General features: G+C 49.4%; 1 protein-coding gene across 1 annotated transcript in view; it reads right to left on the bottom strand.

Annotated features, from left to right (window-relative positions):
- Positions 1 to 9950: 9950 nt before the first annotated feature.
- Positions 9951 to 21002, bottom strand: part of LOC147099463 (beta-1,3-N-acetylglucosaminyltransferase lunatic fringe-like) — a 64654-nt gene continuing 53602 nt past the window's right edge. Inside the window, exons 6-8 of the mRNA XM_085969638.1 lie at positions 20769 to 20934; positions 19988 to 20073; positions 9951 to 10648 (exon numbers count right to left, since the gene is read on the bottom strand). Of these exons, the coding sequence (XP_085825764.1) occupies positions 10597 to 10648; positions 19988 to 20073; positions 20769 to 20934 (304 nt within the window). The 3' untranslated portion in view covers positions 9951 to 10596. The remainder of the gene's footprint in view (positions 10649 to 19987; positions 20074 to 20768; positions 20935 to 21002) is intronic.

Raw genomic sequence — 21002 nt, 5'->3', positions numbered from 1 at the left:
CTTAGGTAAGGAGATCAAATTGTTTCCCCCTACAAGTCTTTATCCAACTCCCTCTTGAAAGTTACTATTGAATCTGCTTCCACCGCCCTTTCAGGCAGCGCGTTCCAGATCGGAAGAACATTAACATTACAAGCATGTCCTTGTAATAAAGAGTCCTTGTTCAAAACACAGCTCGAGTCCTCCCGCTAATGACTTGTTGTTGAACTCGGGGGATGATGGGCGCTCTGAAGAGGGGCAATTATCTTTCGGAAGCAGGTTTACAAGCGAAGTGGGAAACACAAAATATTCGCCAGTGGGAGGAGGGGGTTCAATGTATTTTCCATGGGTTCAGTTGCATGCGTTCGGTGTCAAATTTTCATTCCTTATTAATCTGCTATTGTGAGCTTAAATTGGAAACAAATGATTAAAGTATAAAATTAGGAATGGCCAAGGGATGAATTATAAATTCATTGTTTTGTGGCGGGCTTTTCTGTGGAACCGATTTAAAATGTGCCAAAAAAAAAATTGACCATTTTTGAAATTGTGTTTCATTTTAAAAACCAGTCAGTGATTCTGGTGACTCACAGCTCCCTAATGTTAATCGGGCAGATTTAAAGAGACATCATCGCTGCTGCAGTTATGAAGGAAGCTCTTGGAGCCGAGACATAACAATATTGCCCCCTGTTGGCTCTGTGGGTAACTGCGCCCCACGGTGTAGCCCTGAGACGTGCAGTCCAGGCAGGTCCTCGGTTTAGTCACCCAGTTCCCGCTCTCAGTTGGCTGATTTCATCCAGGGAAGCACTCCAGTGGGGAAGCTGCAACTATCTTCAGGGCCTCTGGGACTTGGGTGTTAGGGGAAAAAATCAGCCAATTCCTGATGGTTGGGCTGTGACCCACGCTGAAAAGTGCCTGTGTGCAGATTGTGACCTTAAACATAGAAACATAGAAGATAGGAGCAGGAGTAGGCCATTCGGCCCCTCGAGCCTGCTCCGCCATTCAATGAGATCATAGCTGATCATCCAAATTCAGTACCCTGTCCCTGCCTTCTCCCCATATCCCTTGATCCCTTTAGCCTTAACAAATATATCCAACTCCTTCTTGAATATATTTAATGAATTGGCCTCTACTGCCTTCTGTGGTAGAGAATTCCACAGGTTCACCACTCTCTGGGTGAAGAAATTCCTCCTAATTTCTGTCCTAAATGGCTTACCCCCTTATCCTTAGACTGTGACCCCTGGTTCTGGACTCCCCCGCCATCGGGAACAGCCTTCCTGCATCTAGTCTGTCCAGTCCTGTCAGAATTTTATAAGTTTCAATGAGCTGTGATGCCCCCCATGGTACAATAGCCTGCCAACTATCACTAACAGGGTTCATGCCTAAGGACTAGTCACATTGGAGGAGGTGAGGTGAGGTGAGCTGGCACCATACCCCAACATGAATCAGCACCTACATAGGGACAGGAGGAGGCCATTCAGCCCCTCGAGCCTGTTCCGCCATTCAATGAGATCATGGCTGATCTGTGTCTCAGCTCTATCTACCCGCCTTGGTTACATTAACACTTAATACCCTTACCTGACAAAACACTCTCGATCTCGGTTTTGAAGTTTTCAATTGACCCCACCTTCAGGTGAGGTGAGGAGAATAAAGGGAAAAGAAACAGCAAAACACGCAGATGCCCGCTCACCTCAGAAACATACTAGGCAACTACTAACCCCTTTATCGTAGTGGAAGGGGCAGGCTGGCCAGGAGTGCGTTGGAATAGTCAAGTCTAGAGGTAACAAAGACATGGATGAGGGTTTCAGCAGCAGATGAGCTGAGACAAGGGTGGAGTCGGGCAATGCTGCGGAGGTGGAAGTAGGCGGTCTTGGTGACGGAACGGGTATGTGGTCAGAAGTTCATCTCGGGGTCAAATACACCAAGGTTGCGAACGGTTTTGTAAAGTCCGCGCCTCAATAATACACGGACTTCAGGAGAACAGTTTAACAGGTGCTTTACTGAACAAGAGGCAGCTTGAAACTGAAACTACAGAAGCCTGCTAGGGCCTTTTATACAGGGGTGGTCACTGCCGGTACTGCAGTCTAAGACCAGTTATTCCCTTAAAGGTACATACACAACAATTCCTCCCCTTTTAGATAAACAGTACATAACATTCATTTAACAACTAAATAATAACTAATTACAATTACAATTTTCTCAGTAATATATACATCAACTGAAATAGTCATTTATAAGTTCAGTCTTTGAGGAGGCTTCCTGATCCAGACTGGATAGCGCCTTTCTCGAGTATCCTGTTCTGGCGGTGGAGTCAATTCTGGCTCATTGTCACTGGCTGGCTCGTCAGCCTCCAACACCCCTGCTTCTGAGGTAGACACAATCTGTACTTCGGGCTCATTACCAGGTGCACATGCTTGTGGTACAGGTTTGGCTTGTTCCTGTGACTCTAGAATCTGGTCAGCATGGCGTCTCACGATGCTCTCTCCAACGTCCACTGTGTGCATTAGTGGTCCCTGCTGTGTGCATATCGTGCCTGGCTGCCATTTTTCTGTTCGGTAGTCGCGGGCCAAGACTGGTTGCCCTATCTTGAAGCTCCTGGTTGGCTTCTCATTTATGTGCTGGAACTGCTTATCCTCAACATCTCGTCTTATGTTTGGTTTGAGCAAATCCAAGCGACATCTTAGTCTCCGGTTGAAAAACAGTACGGCTGGAGTTTGGTTGGTTACTGCATGTGTCGCATTCCGGTAAACAAACAGGAAGTTATCCACCTTGTGTTGCAGTGGTATGTCGTCATTATACATTGCCTTTATGGCCTTCTTAAAGGTCTGAACAAACCTCTCAGCCAATCCATTTGTGGCTGGATGATATGGGGCAGATGTGTAATGTTTCACCCCATTATTCTTCAGGAACCTCCGGAAATCCTCAGACACAAACTGTGGGCCATTGTCGGAACAGATCTGTTCTGGCAACCCATTCCTGGTGAAGATGGTCCTTAGGACTGCAATAGTTTTCTCCGTGGTGGCGGAGGACATTTTAATGACCTCTGGCCATTTCGAATGGGCGTCCACAGCGATTAGAAACAATTCGGTATGGCCCCGCCAGGTCTTTTGCGCCCGAAATTTTGCGCCCACCAGGATTCCCGTAGCGCCCGCCTAAAATTCAGTTGCGATGGGCCAAGACGGCGGCGGGCGCTATTGCAGGGTTTGGCCGCCTCGCTAGGGGCGATGACTGTCACTTTCAGGCATCCAGCTCCCGCTGCGGCACCCGATGCGGTGCGGCAGGCTGGGGTACTGCAGGCCTCCTCCTTCTCTTAAGGAGGAGCTGCCTGCAGCCATCAGATCACCGGTGGATTCCCCCGGCAAATGAGCCCGGCACCACGGAGAAGTGCCGGGCTCGCGGGACTCAGACATCAATGCCGCGGGGGGGTGGTGCAGGAGTCCAGGGAGGGAGGTGCGGGCAGGTGGCCGCCGGGAAAGCGGCCGGCCGCCGCTCCACCTTTATGCGCCGGCCTTTCGGAGCTGCAAGACCCCGTTTCACAAACGCTGTTTGCGGCTGCCACGGGCAAGGCAGCCGCAACTGAATTTGGCCATCGGGCCGGAATAGCATTGCAACCGGGGCGCTGCGCACACCGATGACGTAATCGGTGCCGGCACGGCGCTACCGGCTAATGCCGATGTTAGGGTCCATCTGAATTTCGGGCGATAAAAAACTTCAGGCGCAAACCACTTTATAGCCAATAAGTGGGCGCAAACGCGACTGAATTTCTAGGCCATTGAGTCCATAAATGGACCAGCGAAATCAATGTGTACCCGTTGCCATGGAAATGAGGGCCACTCCCATGGATATAGCGGGGCCTGTGGTGGAGCGTTTTGGACCTTCTGGCATCCTGTGCATCTCTTGGTCATATCCTCGATTTCTTTATCGATTCCCGGCCACCACACAAACGCCCTGGCTAGGCTCTTCATTTTTACCCCTCCCAGATGACCCTCGTGAAGCTCATTGAGTACTCTATCTCTCAACTTGGGTGGAATTACCACTCGGGATCCACACATCAAGGTTCCCCGGCACACTGACAGCTGTTCCCTCCTTGGCGAGAATGCTGGCAACAGTGAGTCGCCATATGCTGGCCATCCCTTCACCGTCAAATCATAGACCCGAGAGAGTGTCGGGTCATTTCGGGTTTCCTTCTCAATACTTGCGTTTGTAACAGGCAAACATTCGACTATGGTCGCATGGAATATCTCCACCGGGTCCACTGCAGGTGCTTCTTCCGCCGTAGGCAACGGTAGGCGCGACAGCCCATCAGCATTTCCATGTTGTTTCGTACCCTTGTACTCTACGTCATCCTGATGTGCCCCTAGAAAAAGTGACCATCTTTGCAGCCGTTGCGCCGTCATCACCGGAACGCCCTTCTTTGGGTTAAAAATTGAGACCAGGGGTTGATGATCAGTCAGTAGGGTGAATTTCTGCCCGTGCAGATAGTGATTGAACCTCTTCACCCCCCACACCAGGCTAAGGGCCTCCCTGTCAATCTGGGCGTAGTTACGCTCGTCTGAGGTTAGCGAGCGCGATGCAAAGGTTATTGGCCTCTCTGAACCGTCACGGAATTTGTTTGACAGCACCGCTCCAATGCCGTAAGGTGACGCATCACATGCCAACCGAATCGGTAGTGTTGGGTTGTAGTGGGCCAATACTTCTTTTGAAGTGATTTGGCATTTACATTCCTGAAAGGCACGCTTACACTCATCACTCCATTTCCATGTTACACCAGTTTGAAGGAGGGCGTTCAGTGGGTGCAGAATTGTAGATAAATTCGGCAAGAACTTATGGTAGTAGTTCACCAACCCGAGGAACGACCTCAGTTGCGACACATTTTCTGGTGCTGGAGCCTTGACTACAGCCTCAATCTTGTCCGGCGACTTATGCAACCCTTCCTCATCAATCATGTGGCCACAATACGAGATTTGTCTCCTGAAGAACTCGCATTTGGGACGGTTGGCTCGTAGCCCATATTCCTGCAATCTCGTGAGCACCTGTTCCAGGTTGGCAAGGTGTTCATTGTCATTTTCGCCCGTAACCAGGATGTCGTCCAAATAACACTGGGTCCCCGGGATCCCTTGCAGGACTTGTTCCATTGCCCTCTGCCACATAGCCGGGGCCGATGCTACCCCAAATACCAGTCGATTGTACTGGTAAAGGCCTTTGTGAGTGTTTATCGTGAGGTATTTCCTAGATGCTTCTTCCACCTCCATTTGTAGATACGCTTGAGCCAGGTCAATCTTTGTAAAACGTTTCCCTCCAGATAGTGAGGCGAAAATATCTTCTATCCGCGGAAGCGGATACTGTACTGTGTGCAGGACTGGGTTCACAGTCACCTTGAAGTCCCCACAGATGCAAACCTTCCTTGGCTCCCCAGGCGTGCTGCTCAATGCTTTCTTCATTACAGGAACGATGGGTGTGGCCCACTCGCTCCAGTCCACCTTAGACAGCACCCCCGAACGCTCCAGACTCTCCAGTTCAGCTTCCACAGCTGGGCGTATCGCGTATGGCACCGGTCTGGCCTTGAAAAATTTTGGGGTTGTGTTATCCTCAATCTTTATGGTTGCCTTTACTCCTTTTAGAGTCCCAAGTCCTTGTTGGAACACCTCTTCCACGTCAGATAGAATTTGTGACAGACGTCCAGGTGCGACGTCATCATCTTTTTTGTCAGTCACAGTTAGTGCCAGAATGGAATGCCAATCCAATTGTAGTCTTCGGATCCATTCACATCCCAATAATGGTGGTCCTCCATCTCGTAGTATATACATGTATAGTTTCTGTGTTTCCTTTCCGTTATATTCAACTGGCACCCTTATTTTTCCTCTGGGGTAGACCTTTTGCCCCGTGTATGTCTTCAATACAATGGACGTGTCCTTTAAGGGTATGTGTGAGAATAGCCGCTCATAGTCTCATCGATTCATGACAGTTAGGGCTGATTCTGTGTCCAATTCCATCTTCACTGGGGACCCTGCTATCATGAGGGTGACCCAAATGGTTCGGTGATCTTCTTTTGCGATCACGTTGTGTAACTTTAAACAACTTAGTCGCCTGCTCCCGGAGTCCTTATCACTCTCCTGATCTTCTGAACTACTGTCAGTTTCTTTACTTTCCTGTACTGTTCCTTAGTAGTTCTTGTCGTGTTGGTCTTCTTTCCCGACCTGCAGACTCTTGCTAGATGTCCCATTTTCCCGCATTGCCTGCATATTTTGTCTTTAAACCAGCAGTCCTTCTGCTCATGGGTTGTTCTGCCGCAGCGATAGCACTTTTCGGCTCCATACGCCATTTCGTTAGTGCTGTATTCTTGTGGTTTCTGTTGTATTTCCGCAGCTCTCCGTGCTGCTGCTTCGTAGGATACTGCCATGCTGAAAGCCTGTTCTAGCGTCAGGTCCTTTTTTGAAAGTAGTCGTTTCTGGGTTCCTTCACTCTGGAGCCCGCAGACAAACTTATCCCGTAAGGTGTCTGCCAGTCCTGCTCCGAACTGGCAGTGCTTCGATAACTTGCGTTGTTCCGTAAGATAGTCAGCATTGCTCTCATCTTTGTGCTGGTTTCTTTTATGGAACTTGAATCTTTCTGCTATCAGCAGTGGTGTAGGGCTTAGATGTTCCTGTAAGATATGAACAATCTCCTCAAAACTTTTCTCCATTGGTTTAGCTGGGGTAATTAAATTCCGCAATAGGCCGTACGTACTCGCACCCATCAGATTTAATAATACCGACGCCCTCTTTCCATCAGCCACCTCATTTGCCTTGCAGTACACTTCAATTCTTTCCACATACGTGGTCCAGTCTTCTACCTCGTTGTCGAAAGCAGTGATACTGCCACTTTTCGGCATCTTGGGCAATTTAAAATGGTGCCTCCCGCGCTTTTGCTTCTTCCCCAATGGAATAAAATGGCTCCTCCCGTGCTTTTGCTTCTTCCCCAATGGGATAAAGTGGTGCCTCCCGCGCTTTTGCTTCTTCCCCTTACTGCCACGCTGCTCCTAGCGTTCTACAGGGTAATGGCGGCGACCCGCAGCTTCGGCACGTCTCGCTTTCCTTCCCCCCCGTTTAGTTTCTCTCCGCTGTCCTGTTCTCGAGCACCGACCGCGTCCTGTGCGCTCCACCCTCTCTCTCTTGTTTTCTTTTCCCGGCGACGCTGCGCGGCCCGATTTGTAGAGCCGCTCGATCGAGCTTGAGCCCGCCGCAGTCCGGAAGGGTCAGCGCGCTACCTGCTACCAGCACGATTCGCTGGAACCACAGTCTCTCCCGCAATTCTCCAAACACCGATGGATTCTTTGGGTGGTTGCCCTCGGTCGACGCCCGTTGCTCAGACTACGACCTTCCAGGACCTTCCTTTCAGGCGAGATCCCCGTGAGATGATGCCACACTGCAGGTGAGTTTGAACTTACTCATCGCCACTGTAAAGTCCGCGCCTCAATAATACACCGACTTCGGGAGAACAGTTTAACAGGTACTTTACTGAACAAGAGGCAGCTTGAAACTGAAACTACAGAAGCCTGCTAGGGCCTTTTATACAGGGGTGGTCACTGCCGGTACTGCAGTCTAAGACCAGTTATTCCCTTAAAGGTACATACACAACAGGTTTGGTTTAGCCTCAGTTTCCAGGGAGAAGGATGGAGTTGGTGGCTAGGGAACGGAGTTTGTGACAGGGACCGAAGGCAATGGGCTGGATTTTGTCAATGGGGACGTGATGGAGGCAGAACTCCCACTTTTTGGGTTGTAGTCCCGTCTCCATCGATTTGTGGCCAACCCACGCATCCATGCCGCCTTGGTCTCAGTGGGAGGCCTCTTCCTCCCTGACCTATGGAAGAGGACCTCCCTGTGGGCCCTAACCCCATCGAATAATGCCTGCAGTGAAGCCTCATCGAATTTGGAGGCAGCTCGGGGTCTGGCACTGGCCACAGCTGCTGCAGGCTCCTCTGCCATCCTGCATGGTTCGTTTGGAAGCCTTCAGAGGATGCAGTGCTTGCTGTGGACTTTGAAAGCACCACGAATGATGACATCATACTGTGGGGCTTCCTGACTGGAAATGGACAATTAGCAAGGCTGCCCATACGCTGGAACTTAATTGCCACTTGAGGGAAAATTGCGTGCAGCTGGCTGACCCATTTTTTTTGGGGTCGGAACCCCACATTCGGGGAACCCGCCCATTTCACGCACGATCCACAAAATCGGGCCCTGACAATCTGACTTCTAACTTGAGTCCTTCTCCACAGATTCGGTTAGAAATCTCGCCAAAACAGAAAGCAGAATGCTGCAACTTTTGACAGCTCGCGGCCATTCTGTTTTCTGTGCCGGTGAGATGAGGGACTCCTGAGACCTGAAGGAAGGAAGCCTGCATTAATAAGTAAAGGTAAGTAAAACTTATTTAAACACTTTACACACACCAAACACACTTACCTCTGCACTCATGCACCCATCACTCACCTGAACACCGGACATCTCGAACCCTCCAACCCCTGCAGACCGACGGTCCGCCTTGTTAACTTGGCGTGGTTTGGAGCCGTCGGGCAGCCCACACTTCAGGGATAAAAATAGGGATTAGGCCAAAAACTGCCTGTTAACTACCAGTTAACAGGCAGTTAATTGGCACTAATCCCCTTCCCGCCTCGGGGAGGCGGCTCCCAGCACAGGTCGGGAACCCGCCTCCTGGGAAACGGGCATGGAGGCGGGTTGGGGGCGGGAAGGGTTTGTGACCCCCACTCCCGCCTCCAAACCCACCTCCACGGGGCTTGGAAATTCGAGCCCAATGGCTTTGGTCTTCCCAATATTTAGTTAACATTTACACCTTTATCATATTTACCCCTTAACTGACCCATTATCAAGATCATGAGTCTATGACTGAACAAGTCAATTCCTCTTTTTATTAGAGGAAGTTCTGGTGTTTGAGGACCACGTTTTGAAATTCCGTCCATGTTTTTCTATGAAAACCCCTGGCCCTTGCTGACCATCTCCCCAACTCCATCACATTGGGCTTCTTTAAGGATCAGCTGGTTGCTGACATGCTTCAAAGGGGAGGGTTGGCATTCCAGAAGGGGGAAGATAAGTGAAGGCTGAAGGCCTTTCTTCACCCAAACTTACCTCGTCGGGGAGCTGAATGCCTTAACTGGATGTCACTAGTGACAAAGTGATTAACAAGCTGAGAAAGTTGAAGATAGAAAGAGGAAGGAAGAACCTCTGTTCGTGGAACGCCATTCACCTTCTCAGGACGTCCCAAAGCGCTCCGCAGCTAATGAAGAGCAGGGCAGCGGCCTTGGATCTGGATTGCTCTAGCGATGGGCCGGCATAGACACCATGGGCTGAATGGCCTCCATTGTGCTGGAAGCTCTGGTGGTTTTATTCAAACGTTCATGTTTAAATCAGCTAGCGGCACCGCCAAAGTAACGCATGCAGGAATACCACGTGAAAAAGGCTTGCATTTATATAGCGCCTTTTGTGACCTCCGGACGTCCCAAAGCGCCTCACAGCCAATGAAGTGCTTTTTGAAGTGGAGTCACTGTTGTAATGTAGGAAACGCGGCAGCCAGTTTGTGCACAGCAAGCTCCCACAAACAGCAATGAGATAAATGACCCGCTAATCTGTTTTTCGGCGGTGCTGGTTGAGAGAGAAATGTTGGCCAGGACCCTGGGAGAATGCTCTGGCCCCCCCCCCCCCATTCTGAATAATCCCATGGGAGCTTTTTGCATCCACCCGAGAGGGCAGACAGGGCCTTGGTTTAAAATCTCCGACGAAAGACGGCGCCCCCGACAGCGCAGCGCTCCCTTGACACTGAAATGAAGCGACAGCCAAGATAGTGCGCTCAGGTGCATAGCGGGGGAGGCTTGTACCCCAGAACAAGCCGAGAAACAACGGTGATACCAAACGAGTCACTCCAACACCCAAAATACTCAGAAGAGCGCGAATTTCAACACTGCAAACAGGAAGAACGCCAACATCATGAACGCTATAACCTTATACTTCTTTATTTTAAATTAAAAATATTATTTTCCGGAGTTGAGGGAAGTGCCCAACCTTGTCGTCAGGAAGCAGCCAATCGGTAAGCTTTTTACTGCACGGTGCGGCGTTGCTGCTCTACACTGAACCCGTGTGAATCCATCGCACGGGCTCCCTCGCACGCAAGCGGCAGACCAGGGTCGCCACCATCAGTCGCCGAAAGGCGCCGAGTGTGCGGGGAAGCATCATTCAGAGTTCTCTTGCAAGTGAAAGGAATTAAAAAAATAAGAACATTTCTGCGTTTTAAAAATAATTCTTCTTTCAAAACAGTCCCCGATCAAGGGTCTAGTTGACGTCTTGTGCTTTTTAAATTTTCTCTCCTCTGTTCTTTGTTCATAGTTGAGGGCCACTCATTCGCAGCCCATCGGAGGGGGGGCTTTATTCTTACCACAGTTCATGTCATGATTGTCCAGCGCACAGTCATAGTTGACTCCGAGTTTTATTTTTCCTTCTTGCCTCTTCTTTTTTAAACACCACTGTCTGCAAGAGGAAGTGGCCCAAAGTGCTTTCAGAAAGTGCAGAGTTGGCAGCGGTGACCTCTACCCTCCGGTAACCTTTAACCCTGACCATGCCGGAGGTCAGGGATGTTCTTCTAGGGGCACCAAGGTGTTTCTGGGTAAAGTAGACAGTGGATGGACTTGAATCTGTAGAAGAGATAAAAATGTTATATTTCATTCTGGAGGATTGGAATTTGCTTTATTGGTTTCAGCCATTGTTTTTCTCACACGCTTTTTAACATCTCCTCATCCAAAGGCACTAGCTTCTTGCTGTAGTTTCTTGGTGTCGGGCACCCCCGGGTATCTCTCCCAAGTAGCTATTCTGCAGACAATGAGTGTCAGCAGGGTATTTGTCTACGATGGGCAGTCAAGTACAATTTCACCCTCCCCCAATGTCCCCCACACACTCACTCAGACACACACACACTCAGACACACACACACTCACTGAGACATACACACTCACACACACACACACAATTGTAGTGTATGTGCCTTTAAGTCAGAACTACTTTTTACAGCTCCTGTATACTGTAGTACCGGCAGTGACCACACCGGTATATAAACTGTGTGCATGCCTCTGTACCCCAGTCTAGAGTTTACCCTCCTCCAGTAAAGACTTGTTATTTGTTTATGTACAGCATCCATGTGATTATTTATCCACTGAACCACGGATCTAACAGTGGCGACGAGTGTCGATGCGAATCTACCTGCAACATAAAACAAAAAAAAACAAAAAAATAGTCGAGTCCAGGAACACGGGCGTCGACCGCGAGCAACCGCCCAGCAGTCAGGCAGAGATCCAACTTCGCTGGGGAGGCTGTGGAGAGCCGGGCTTGGTTCCCCAGCCACAACGAGCAGTAAGAGACCGACGACAGGTCCAGAGCAGACCCTTCCCGAGCAGCGGCGGCTGGAGCCGACCGACGGCAGAGAGAGGGAGCCAAGCAGCGTCGACGGGGTAAGAAAGAGGGTGAAGAGAGCAGGGCGCAGCCGGGGGTTGATCACCGAGCGGCGTCGAGGAAAAATACTGCAAACCGGAGAGAGAGAGGGTAAGAAACAGCCGGGTTCTAGACTGAGCGGCGTCGACAAATATCAAGAGAAGAACGTGCAGAGCACAGCCAGGGATCACAGGCTGATCAGGGTCCGCGGGGCGAAGCAAGGGGAGACGCCATTGAGCCACAGAGAAGCAGGGAGAGCGCGGGAGACGCCATTGAGCCGCGGAGAAGCAGGGAGAGCGCGGGAGGCGCCATTGAGAAGGAAGAGCACGGGAGACGCCATTTTGCGAAGCCGCAGCGGAGAAGACGGGCGAGCGCGGGAAGGAAGGAAAGCGCGGGAGACACCATTTTGTGCCAGCGGAGAAGAAGGGGAAGCGCGGGAGGCGCCATTGGTGATAGTTAACGCACAACCAAAGATGCCGAAGAGTGGCAGTATCTCTACGTTCGACAATGAAGTCGAAGATTGGGCGACATATGTGGAACGTATTGAGGTGTACTGCAGGGCGAATGAAGTGCCAGATGCTAATAAAGCACTGGTCCTGTTAAATTCCATGGGTGCAAAAACTTATGGGTTACTGCGAAATCTAATAACCCCAGAGAAGCCGGTAAACAAGAATTTTGAAAGCATAGTAGAAATCCTACAGGACCACTTAAACCCCACACCGCTGCTGATAGCAGAACGATTTAAGTTCCATAAAAGGAACCAACACAAAGACGAAAGCAATGCTGAGTACCTAACGGAACTGCGCAAGCTATCGAAATACTGCCAGTTTGGAGCGGGACTAGCAGACACGTTAAGGGACAAGTTTGTGTGTGGGCTACAAAAGTGAAGGAACCCAGAAACGGCTTCTATCAGAAAAGGACCTTACGCTGGACAAAGCTTTCAGTATGGCAGTATCACACAAAGCAGCCGCAAGGGGCACTGCAGAGATACAACGGAGACCGCAAGAATATGGCACCAACGAAATGACCTATGGAACAGGGAAGTGCTATCGCTGCGGCAGAACAACACATGACCAGAAAGATTGTTGGTTCAAGGACCAAGTGTGCAGACAGTGTGGGAAAGCAGAACACATAGCAAGAGTCTGCAGGTCTGGGAAGAAAACCAACAGTAAGAAATCTCCACAGGAGAAGTACAAAAAGGTACACCAGGTGATGGACAGTGGTTCAGACGAACAGAAAAGTGACACAGACTCCGGAAGCAAGGAGCTGGGTTGTCTGAAACTACATAAGGTAACCGAAATGGAGGATCACCAGACTATCTGGGTTACACTCAAGATAGACGGAGTCCAAGTGGAAATGGAATTGGACACAGGGTCAGCTCGAACAGTCATAAATCAAAGAGACTACAAGCGGCTATTTTTACACATACCCTTGAAAGCTACAGAGATTGTCTTGAAGACGTATACGGGGCAAAAAGTCTACCCCAAAGGAAAAATAAGGGTGAAAGTGACATATAAAGGTCAGGAAATACCTAAAATGGATATATATGTATTGCCAAATGGAGGACCACCACTGCTAGGACGTGAATGGATCCGGAAGATACATTTAGATTGGCATTCCATACAGGCACTGAAGGTGGAGGCCAAAAAGGATGACGACGTCACACCTGGACGACTGTCAAAAATGCTAACTGACGCAAAAGAAGTGTTCCAGGAGGGACTAGGAACACTAAAAGGAATAACAGCAACAATTAAAATAGAGGATAATGCAAGCCCAAAGTTTCTGAAGGCCAGACCAGTGCCTTATGCGATCAGACCAGCGGTTGAAGCAGAGCTGGAACGTTCAGGAGCACTGTCCAAAGTGGACTGGAGCGAGTGGGCTACACCCATCGTTCCTGTAATGAAGAGGTCGTTGAGTAATATGCCTGGGGAACCAAAGAAGGTCCGCATCTGTGGGGATTTTAAGGTGACAGTGAACCCAGTCCTTCACACGGTGCAATATCCGCTTCCACGAATTGAGGATATTTTCGCCTCGCTATCTGGTGGTAAACGCTTCACCAAGATTGATCTAGCCCAGGCGTACTTGCAAATGGAGGTAGAAGAAGCTTCGAAATATTACCTTACGATCAACACCCATAAAGGTCTCTATCAATACAACCGGCTGGTGTTTGGAGTAGCCTCGGCTCCGGCTATCTGGCAAAGGACGATGGATCAGGTCCTGCAAGGGATTCCAGGGACCCAGTGTTATTTGAACGACATCTTGGTCACGGGCGAAAATGACGGTGATCACCTCGCTAACTTGGAGAAGGTGCTCGCCAGATTAAAGGAATATAGGCTACGAGCTAATCGCCACAAGTGCGAGTTTTTCCAGAAACAGATCTCGTATTGCAGCCACGTCATCGATGAAGAGGGGTTACATAAGTCCCCTGACAAGATTGAGGCAGTAGTCAAGGCTCCAGCACCGGAAAATGTGTCACAACTGAGGTCGTTCCTCGGGCTGGTAAACTATTACCACAAGTTCTTACCAAATTTGTCTACGGTATTACACCCGCTGAACACCCTACTGCAAACAGGGGTACCATGGAAGTGGGATGACGAACGTAGACGAGCTTTCCAGAAGTGTAAAGAATTGATCACATCAAAAGAGGTGTTGGCCCATTTCAACCCAGCACTACCAATTCGTTTGGCATGTGATGCATCACCCTACGGCATTGGAGCGGTGGTGTCGCACAAATTCCCAGACGGGTTGGAGAGGCCAGTAGCCTTTGCGTCTCGGTCACTAACCTCAGCCGAGCGCAACTACGCCCAGATTGACAGGGAGGCCCTCAGCCTAGTATGGGGAGTAAAAAAATTCAACCACTATCTGCATGGACAGAAGTTCACCTTGCTGACTGACCACCAACCACTTGTCTCCATCTTTAATGCTAAGAAGGGCGTGCTAGTAATGACTGCACAGCGGTTACAAAGATGGTCCCTGTTTCTAGGGGCGAATCAATATGAAATAGAATATAAAGGCACGAGACAGCATGGGAACGCTGATGGGCTATCGCGCCTGCCACTGCCTACTGTGAAGGAAGCACCAGCAGTGGACCCTATCGAGATATTTTATTCGTCAATAATTGAACGATTGCCAGTAACAAACGTGGATATAGAGGAGACCCGCAATGATCCGATGCTGTCACGGGTATATGAATTGACGGTGAGGGGATGGCCAACACATGGCAACTCACTGTTGCCAGCATTCTCATCCAGAAGAGAACAGCTGTCAGTATGCCAGGGGACAGTGATGTGTGGATCCAGAGTGGTGATTCCACCCAAGTTAAGGGAGAGAGTGCTAAATGAGCTACATGAAGGTCATCTGGGGGGGAGTGAAAATGAAAAGCCTAGCTAGGGCTTATGTGTGGTGGCTGGGAATCGATCAACAAATCGAAGACCTAACTAAGAGCTGCTTAGGATGCCAGAAGGTCCAAAATGCACCACCACATGCCCCTCTACACCCATGGGAGTGGCCCTCCTCTCCATGGCAACAGATGCACATTGATTTCGCTGGTCCATTCATGGACTCAATGTTCCTAATAGCAGTGGATGCTCATTCAAAGTGGCCTGATGTGATAAAGATGTCTTCAACCACTACAAAGAAAACGATTGCATTCCGACGGACCATATTTGCCAGAAACGGTTTGCCAGAGCAGATCTGCTCTGATAATGGAACACAGTTTGTGTCCGACGAGTTCCAAAAATTCATGAAAAGGAATGGGGTAAGGCATTACACATCTGCCCCGTATCATCCAGCCACCAATGGATTGGCTAAGAGGTTCGTACAAACCTTTAAGAAGGCGATAAAGGCCATGTGCGACGAGGAAATTCCATTACAGCATAAGATGGACAATTTCTTATTAGCCTACCGAAACGTGACACATGCAGTTACCAACCAGACCCTGGCCATGATGTTCTTTAACCGAAGGTTGAGATCTCGTCTGGACTTGCTCAGACCAAATGTGCGAAGAAATGTTGAGGACAAACAATTCCAGCACATCAACGAGAAGCCGACAAGGAGCTTCAATGTCGGGCAACCAGTCTTGGCCTGGGACTATCGAACAGAGAAGTGGCAACCCGGAACGATATGTACAAGGCAGGGGCCATTAATGTACACAGTGGATGTCGGGGAGAACATTGTGAGACGCCACGTCGATCAGATCTTAGCATCACAGGAATGCGTCAACCCCATGTCTCGAGTACCTGGGGATGAACCCGACATACCGGTAGCATCTACTTCAGACCCAGTAGCAGTGGAACCCGATGAACTACCTGATGAAAGGGGGTCAGAATCACCCCTGCACCAAGAACAAGAACCTCCAGAAAGGCGCTATCCCGAAAGGGTCAGGAAGCCGCCCCAAAAATCTATAAATGGACTTTTGTTACTGAATGTACATGTAAAAATGTAATTGTTATTTGAATATTAAGGGGGTATTATTAATCTAAAAAGGGAGGAATTGTAGTGTATGTGCCTTTAAGTCAGAACTACTTTTTACAGCTCCTGTATACTGTAGTACCGCCAGTGACCACACTGGTATATAAGCTGTGCGCATGCCTCTGTACCCCAGTCTAGAGTTTACCCTCCTCCAGTCAAGACTTGTTATTTGTTTGTGTTCAGCACCCGTGTGATTATTTATCCACTGAACCACGGATCTAACAACACTCACAGACAACAAACACACACACACACACTCACACACACTGAGACACACAACTCACACACACTCACAGACAACAAACACACTCACACACACACACAGACACACACACAGACACACACACACTGACACACACACACTGACACACTCACACTGACACACTCACACTGACACACTCACACTGACACACTCACACATACACACACACACAAACATTCACATACACACTCACACACACACACACACTCACACACACACAAACATTCACATACACACTCACACACACACACACTCACACACACACTCACACACACACTCACACACACACAAACATTCACTCACACACACACACACACACAAACATTCACATACACACTCACACACACACACACACACACACACACTCACACACACACACTCACACACACTCACACACACTCACACACATTCACATACACACACACACACACTCACACACACTCACATATACACACTCACACACTCACACACACACACTCACACTCTCACACACACACACTCACACATTCACATACACACACACACACTCACTCACACACACACAGACACTCACACATACAGACAGACATTCACACACCCGTACACTTCTTAGCAGGGGTCACCAGATAGTGATGAAGTGTTTATAGGATTTTAAACCCCTTGTGGTATGAACTGCAAAATGTGTAATGGCAATCTGAGAGCGTGAGAGCTCCTAGACTGAATGTTATTGTGCTTCTTCACTTCCGATGGAAAGAAAATTTAGAGATAATGATTATTAATGGAAGTAAATCAATCTCAGTGGGCGCTCATTAAATCAGCCAGGGCAAGTAGTCAGCCACAAGCAGGGAGCAGGAGGTGCACTCCTGCCTTTGGCTGGGTGATAGCCAGTGATCCTCACTGTGGTACAAAACCCTGACCTAGAATTTTAAAAGCAGGGACACACGATTTGGACCCTTCCCTTTCTAGGTTTTGTGTGTTTGGCTGTGTGTGCCACAGCACCCAAACTTTAACTGAATATAACGGAGTGAGGCCCCAAGGCCTAGACTTAGGCCTCTAGACTCGACTATTCCAACGCTCTCCTGGCCAGCCTCCCATTTTCCACCTCCGTAAACTTGAGCTCATCCGTAACTCTGCTTCCTGTGTCCTAACTGGCACCAAGTCCCGTTCACCCATCACCCCCTGTGCTCACTGCCCCGTGTCCTAACCGACACCAAGTCCCGTTCACCCATCACCCCTCTGCTCGCTGACCTACATTGGCTCCCGGTCTGACAACACCTCGATTTTAAAATTCCCATCCTGGTTTTCAAATCCCCCCTCCCATGGCCTCAACCCTCCCTATCTCTGTAACCTCCCCCAGCCCCACATCCCTCTGAGATCTCTGCGCTCCTCCCATTCCGGCCTCTTGAACAGCCCTGATTTTAATCGCTCCACCATTGGCGGCCGTGCCTTCAGCTGCCCGGGTCCTAAGCTCTGGAATTCCCTCCCTAAACCTCTCCGCCTCTCTACTTTTTCCTCCTTTAAGACACTCCTTAAAATTGAACTCTTTGACCAAGCTTTTGGTCACCTGCCCTAACATTTCTTTACATGACTCGGTGTCAAATTTTGTTTTTGATAACACCCCTGTGAAGTACCTTGGATGTTGTGCTACATTAAAGGTGCTATATAAATGCAAGCTCTTACTGCTGTTGTTCATTTTTAACTCCCCACCCGGTCCAATTTACGGGTCAGATTAAAATCGACCCCACTCGGATGCCTGAAAACAGAATCAAAAGACCAACTCTGCCGAGTGACTCGAAAGTTGACCAAACATTAGCTGGTAGTTCTCACTGCTGCACCCGCCAGCCTTTCGATATAATCTTCTCCTCGGGCAGTCCCTCGGAACCGAGGAGGACTTGCTTCCACACTAAAAACGAGTTCGCAGGTGACTGATGAGTCCAATGCGGGACCTACAGTCTCTGTCACAGGTGGGGCAGATGGTGGTTGAAGGGGCGGGTGGGTGGGGTGCTTGGGTTGACGTGCGCTCCTTGCGCTTGGCTTCCGCTTGCTTCCGGCGAAGAGACTCGAGGTGTTCGGCGCCTTCCCCGGACGCTTCTCCTCCACTTTGTGCGGTCTTGGGCCAGGCATTCCCAGGTGTCGGTGGGGATGTTGCACTTTTTCAAGGAGGCTTTGAGGGTGTCCTTGAATCGTTTCCTCTGCCCACCTGGAGGGCTCTCCTGCCGTGCCGGAGCTCCGAGTAGAGCGCTTGTTTTGGGAGTCTCGTATCGGGCATGCGGACGATGTGACCCGTCCATCGGAGCTGATCGAGCGTAGTCAAAGCTTCGATACTGGGGATGTTGGCCTGACCGAGAACACTGACGTTGGTGCGCCTAATAGGCGGAAAATCCCGGCCTCTAACGCAAGATTTTTTTCCTTCCCGTTGTTCTCTTCCCAGGAAAGCTGATGGACCCCACCCAGCTTTCCTATAATCAGCGAGAGAGCTGCAGCGTCAGCTGCTCGCTCAAGAGTCTGCAGGCTAAGTGGCAATGGGCAGTCTAGCTGCTAGGTCCTGATGCATAAGGTAGATGTAAAGATATTTTTCCAATGGGGCCAGTTTGCCTACAACAACAACGGCTTGCATTTATATAGCACCTTCCGGAAAGGAGAGCAAAATGTTCAGAAAATGCCTCAGACAATGGGCCTGTACTCTCTGGAGTTTAGAAGAATGAGAGGTGATCTCATTGAAATATACAAGATTCTGAGGGAGATTGACAGGGTAGATGCTGAGAGGTTGTTTCCCCCTGGCTGGAGTGTCTAGAACTAGAGGGCACAGTCTCAGGATAAGGGGTCGGCCATTTAAGACTGAGATGAGGAGGAATTTCTTCACTCAGAGGATAGGGAATCTTTGGAATTCTCTGCCCCAGAGGGCTGTGAATGCTGAGTCTTTGAGTATATTCAAGGCTGAGATCGATAGATTTTTGGACTCTAGGGGAATCGAGGGATATGGAGATCGGGCGGGAAAGTGGAGTTGAGGTCGATGATCAGCCATGATCTTATTGGATGGCGGAGCAGGCTCGAGGGGCCGAGTGGCCGACTCCTGCTCCTATTTCCTATGTTCTTACAACAAATGTACTTTTTGTTTGAACAAATTACACTTTGTTTCCCAGGAGCCTGCTCCTGAGTTTTGCCGATGCCACTGTTGATGTGGCCACTGGAGGCCACACGAGTGAGTCGGGAGTGATTGTGCTGCAGATTATCGCTTTCCTGTCGACAAGCACCTGCTCCTTGATCATCCCCACCTCCATCCCCCCCCCCACCACCCAAACAGATTAAAGAAGAAAAAAGACTTGCATTTCTATAGCGCCTTGCACAACCTCAGGACATTCTAAAGCGCTTTACAGCCAATGAAGTACTTTTGAAGTGCAGTCACTGTCGTAATGTAAGTGGCAGCCAATTGTGCACAGCAAGCGCCCACAAACAGCAATGTGATAATGACCAGATAATCTGTTTTTAGTGATGTTGGTTGAGGGATAAATATTGGCCGGGACACCGGGGAGAACTCCCCCTGCTCTTCTTCAAAATAGTGCCCGAGGATTTTTACGTCCACCTGAGAGGCAGACGGGACCTCAGTTTACCGTCTCATCTGAAAGAGAATAGGGACTCAATAATCTAGGAATCACAGATCCAGCCCATGTCCTCCCATTCCAAGACATGGGTCAATGAAGCACCATCCGTCATTCTAATCTGGTATATATTTTCCACCTCTGACAGAGCCTGGCATGGAAGAGCTAAGAGTTGTTCTTAACCAATCCAAAATGTTTATTATCCCCAACGGGGAAACAATAGGGTTGAACACACTCACCTGGAGGGGTCTTCTTCGACAGAAAACGCTCCTTTCATCTCAATGATATTTCTCTTGTTCTCAAAGGTTCCATAACTTAAAGTAACCTGGAAATAATCATTTTGATTTTATTTCAATTTATTATCCTCTATTTTGCTCTCTGATGAATCCCACAAGATGTTGAATCTCCCCATGATTTAGCATCAGTAATAACTTGCACCTTCATTGCCTACCTCATCAACCTCAACTAAGTCTAACCAACCTCAACTCATCTCCAAGGTTAATCTGTCTCTAAGGTCCTTCATCACCAATCTCAACCCATCTCCAACCTCCAGAGTCCTACATCACCAACCTCAACCCACCTCCAGGGTCCTACATCTCCAACCCTAACCCAGCTCCAAGGTCCTTCATCCCAAACCTTAAACCACCACCAACCTCCAAAGTCCTACATCTCCAACCTCAACCCAGCTCCGGTCCTTCATCTCCAACCCTAACCCAGCTCCAAGGTCCTTCATCCCAAACCTTAACCCACCTCCAGCCTCCAGAGTCCTACATCTCCAACCTCAACCCACCTCCAGGGTATTCCATCCCCAACTTCAACCCATCTCCAGGGTCCTACATCCCCAACCTCAACCCACCTCCAAAGTCCTGCATCTCCAACCTCAACCCAGCTCCAAGGTCCTTGATCCCCAACCTCAACCCAGCTCAAAGGTTCCATGTCACCAGCCCAGATGTGCCTTCAAGATCCTGAGCTTGGTCAGTGCCGGTGCAATTCGGCTCGGAGAGCATCGGTGGGACATACCTGGCTTTGGATCTGGGATTTAGAAACTAGCTGTAAGTTCTCGAGGTGGGAGTGGAAGAGTGGGCTTCGAATCAGACTCACGCCCAGGAGGGCCTCAATGATGTAACCGATGGTGCAGTCGTCAGGGAGACGGATCCTCTCTGCTGTATTCATAAAATGTCCGTCGCTGGCCAAAAAAGAAATCGCAATGTTTTTTTTTTTAAATGTAAGTGTTCTACATTTTTACATACTTAC

This window comes from Somniosus microcephalus, chromosome 28 (genome assembly GCF_052327205.1).
Source record: "Somniosus microcephalus isolate GS21.2 chromosome 28, FLI_Smic_1.0, whole genome shotgun sequence".
Taxonomy (NCBI): domain Eukaryota; kingdom Metazoa; phylum Chordata; class Chondrichthyes; order Squaliformes; family Somniosidae; genus Somniosus; species Somniosus microcephalus.
The sequence above is the reverse complement of the archived record's forward strand: the minus strand, read 5'-3'. Positions and strand labels throughout refer to the sequence as shown.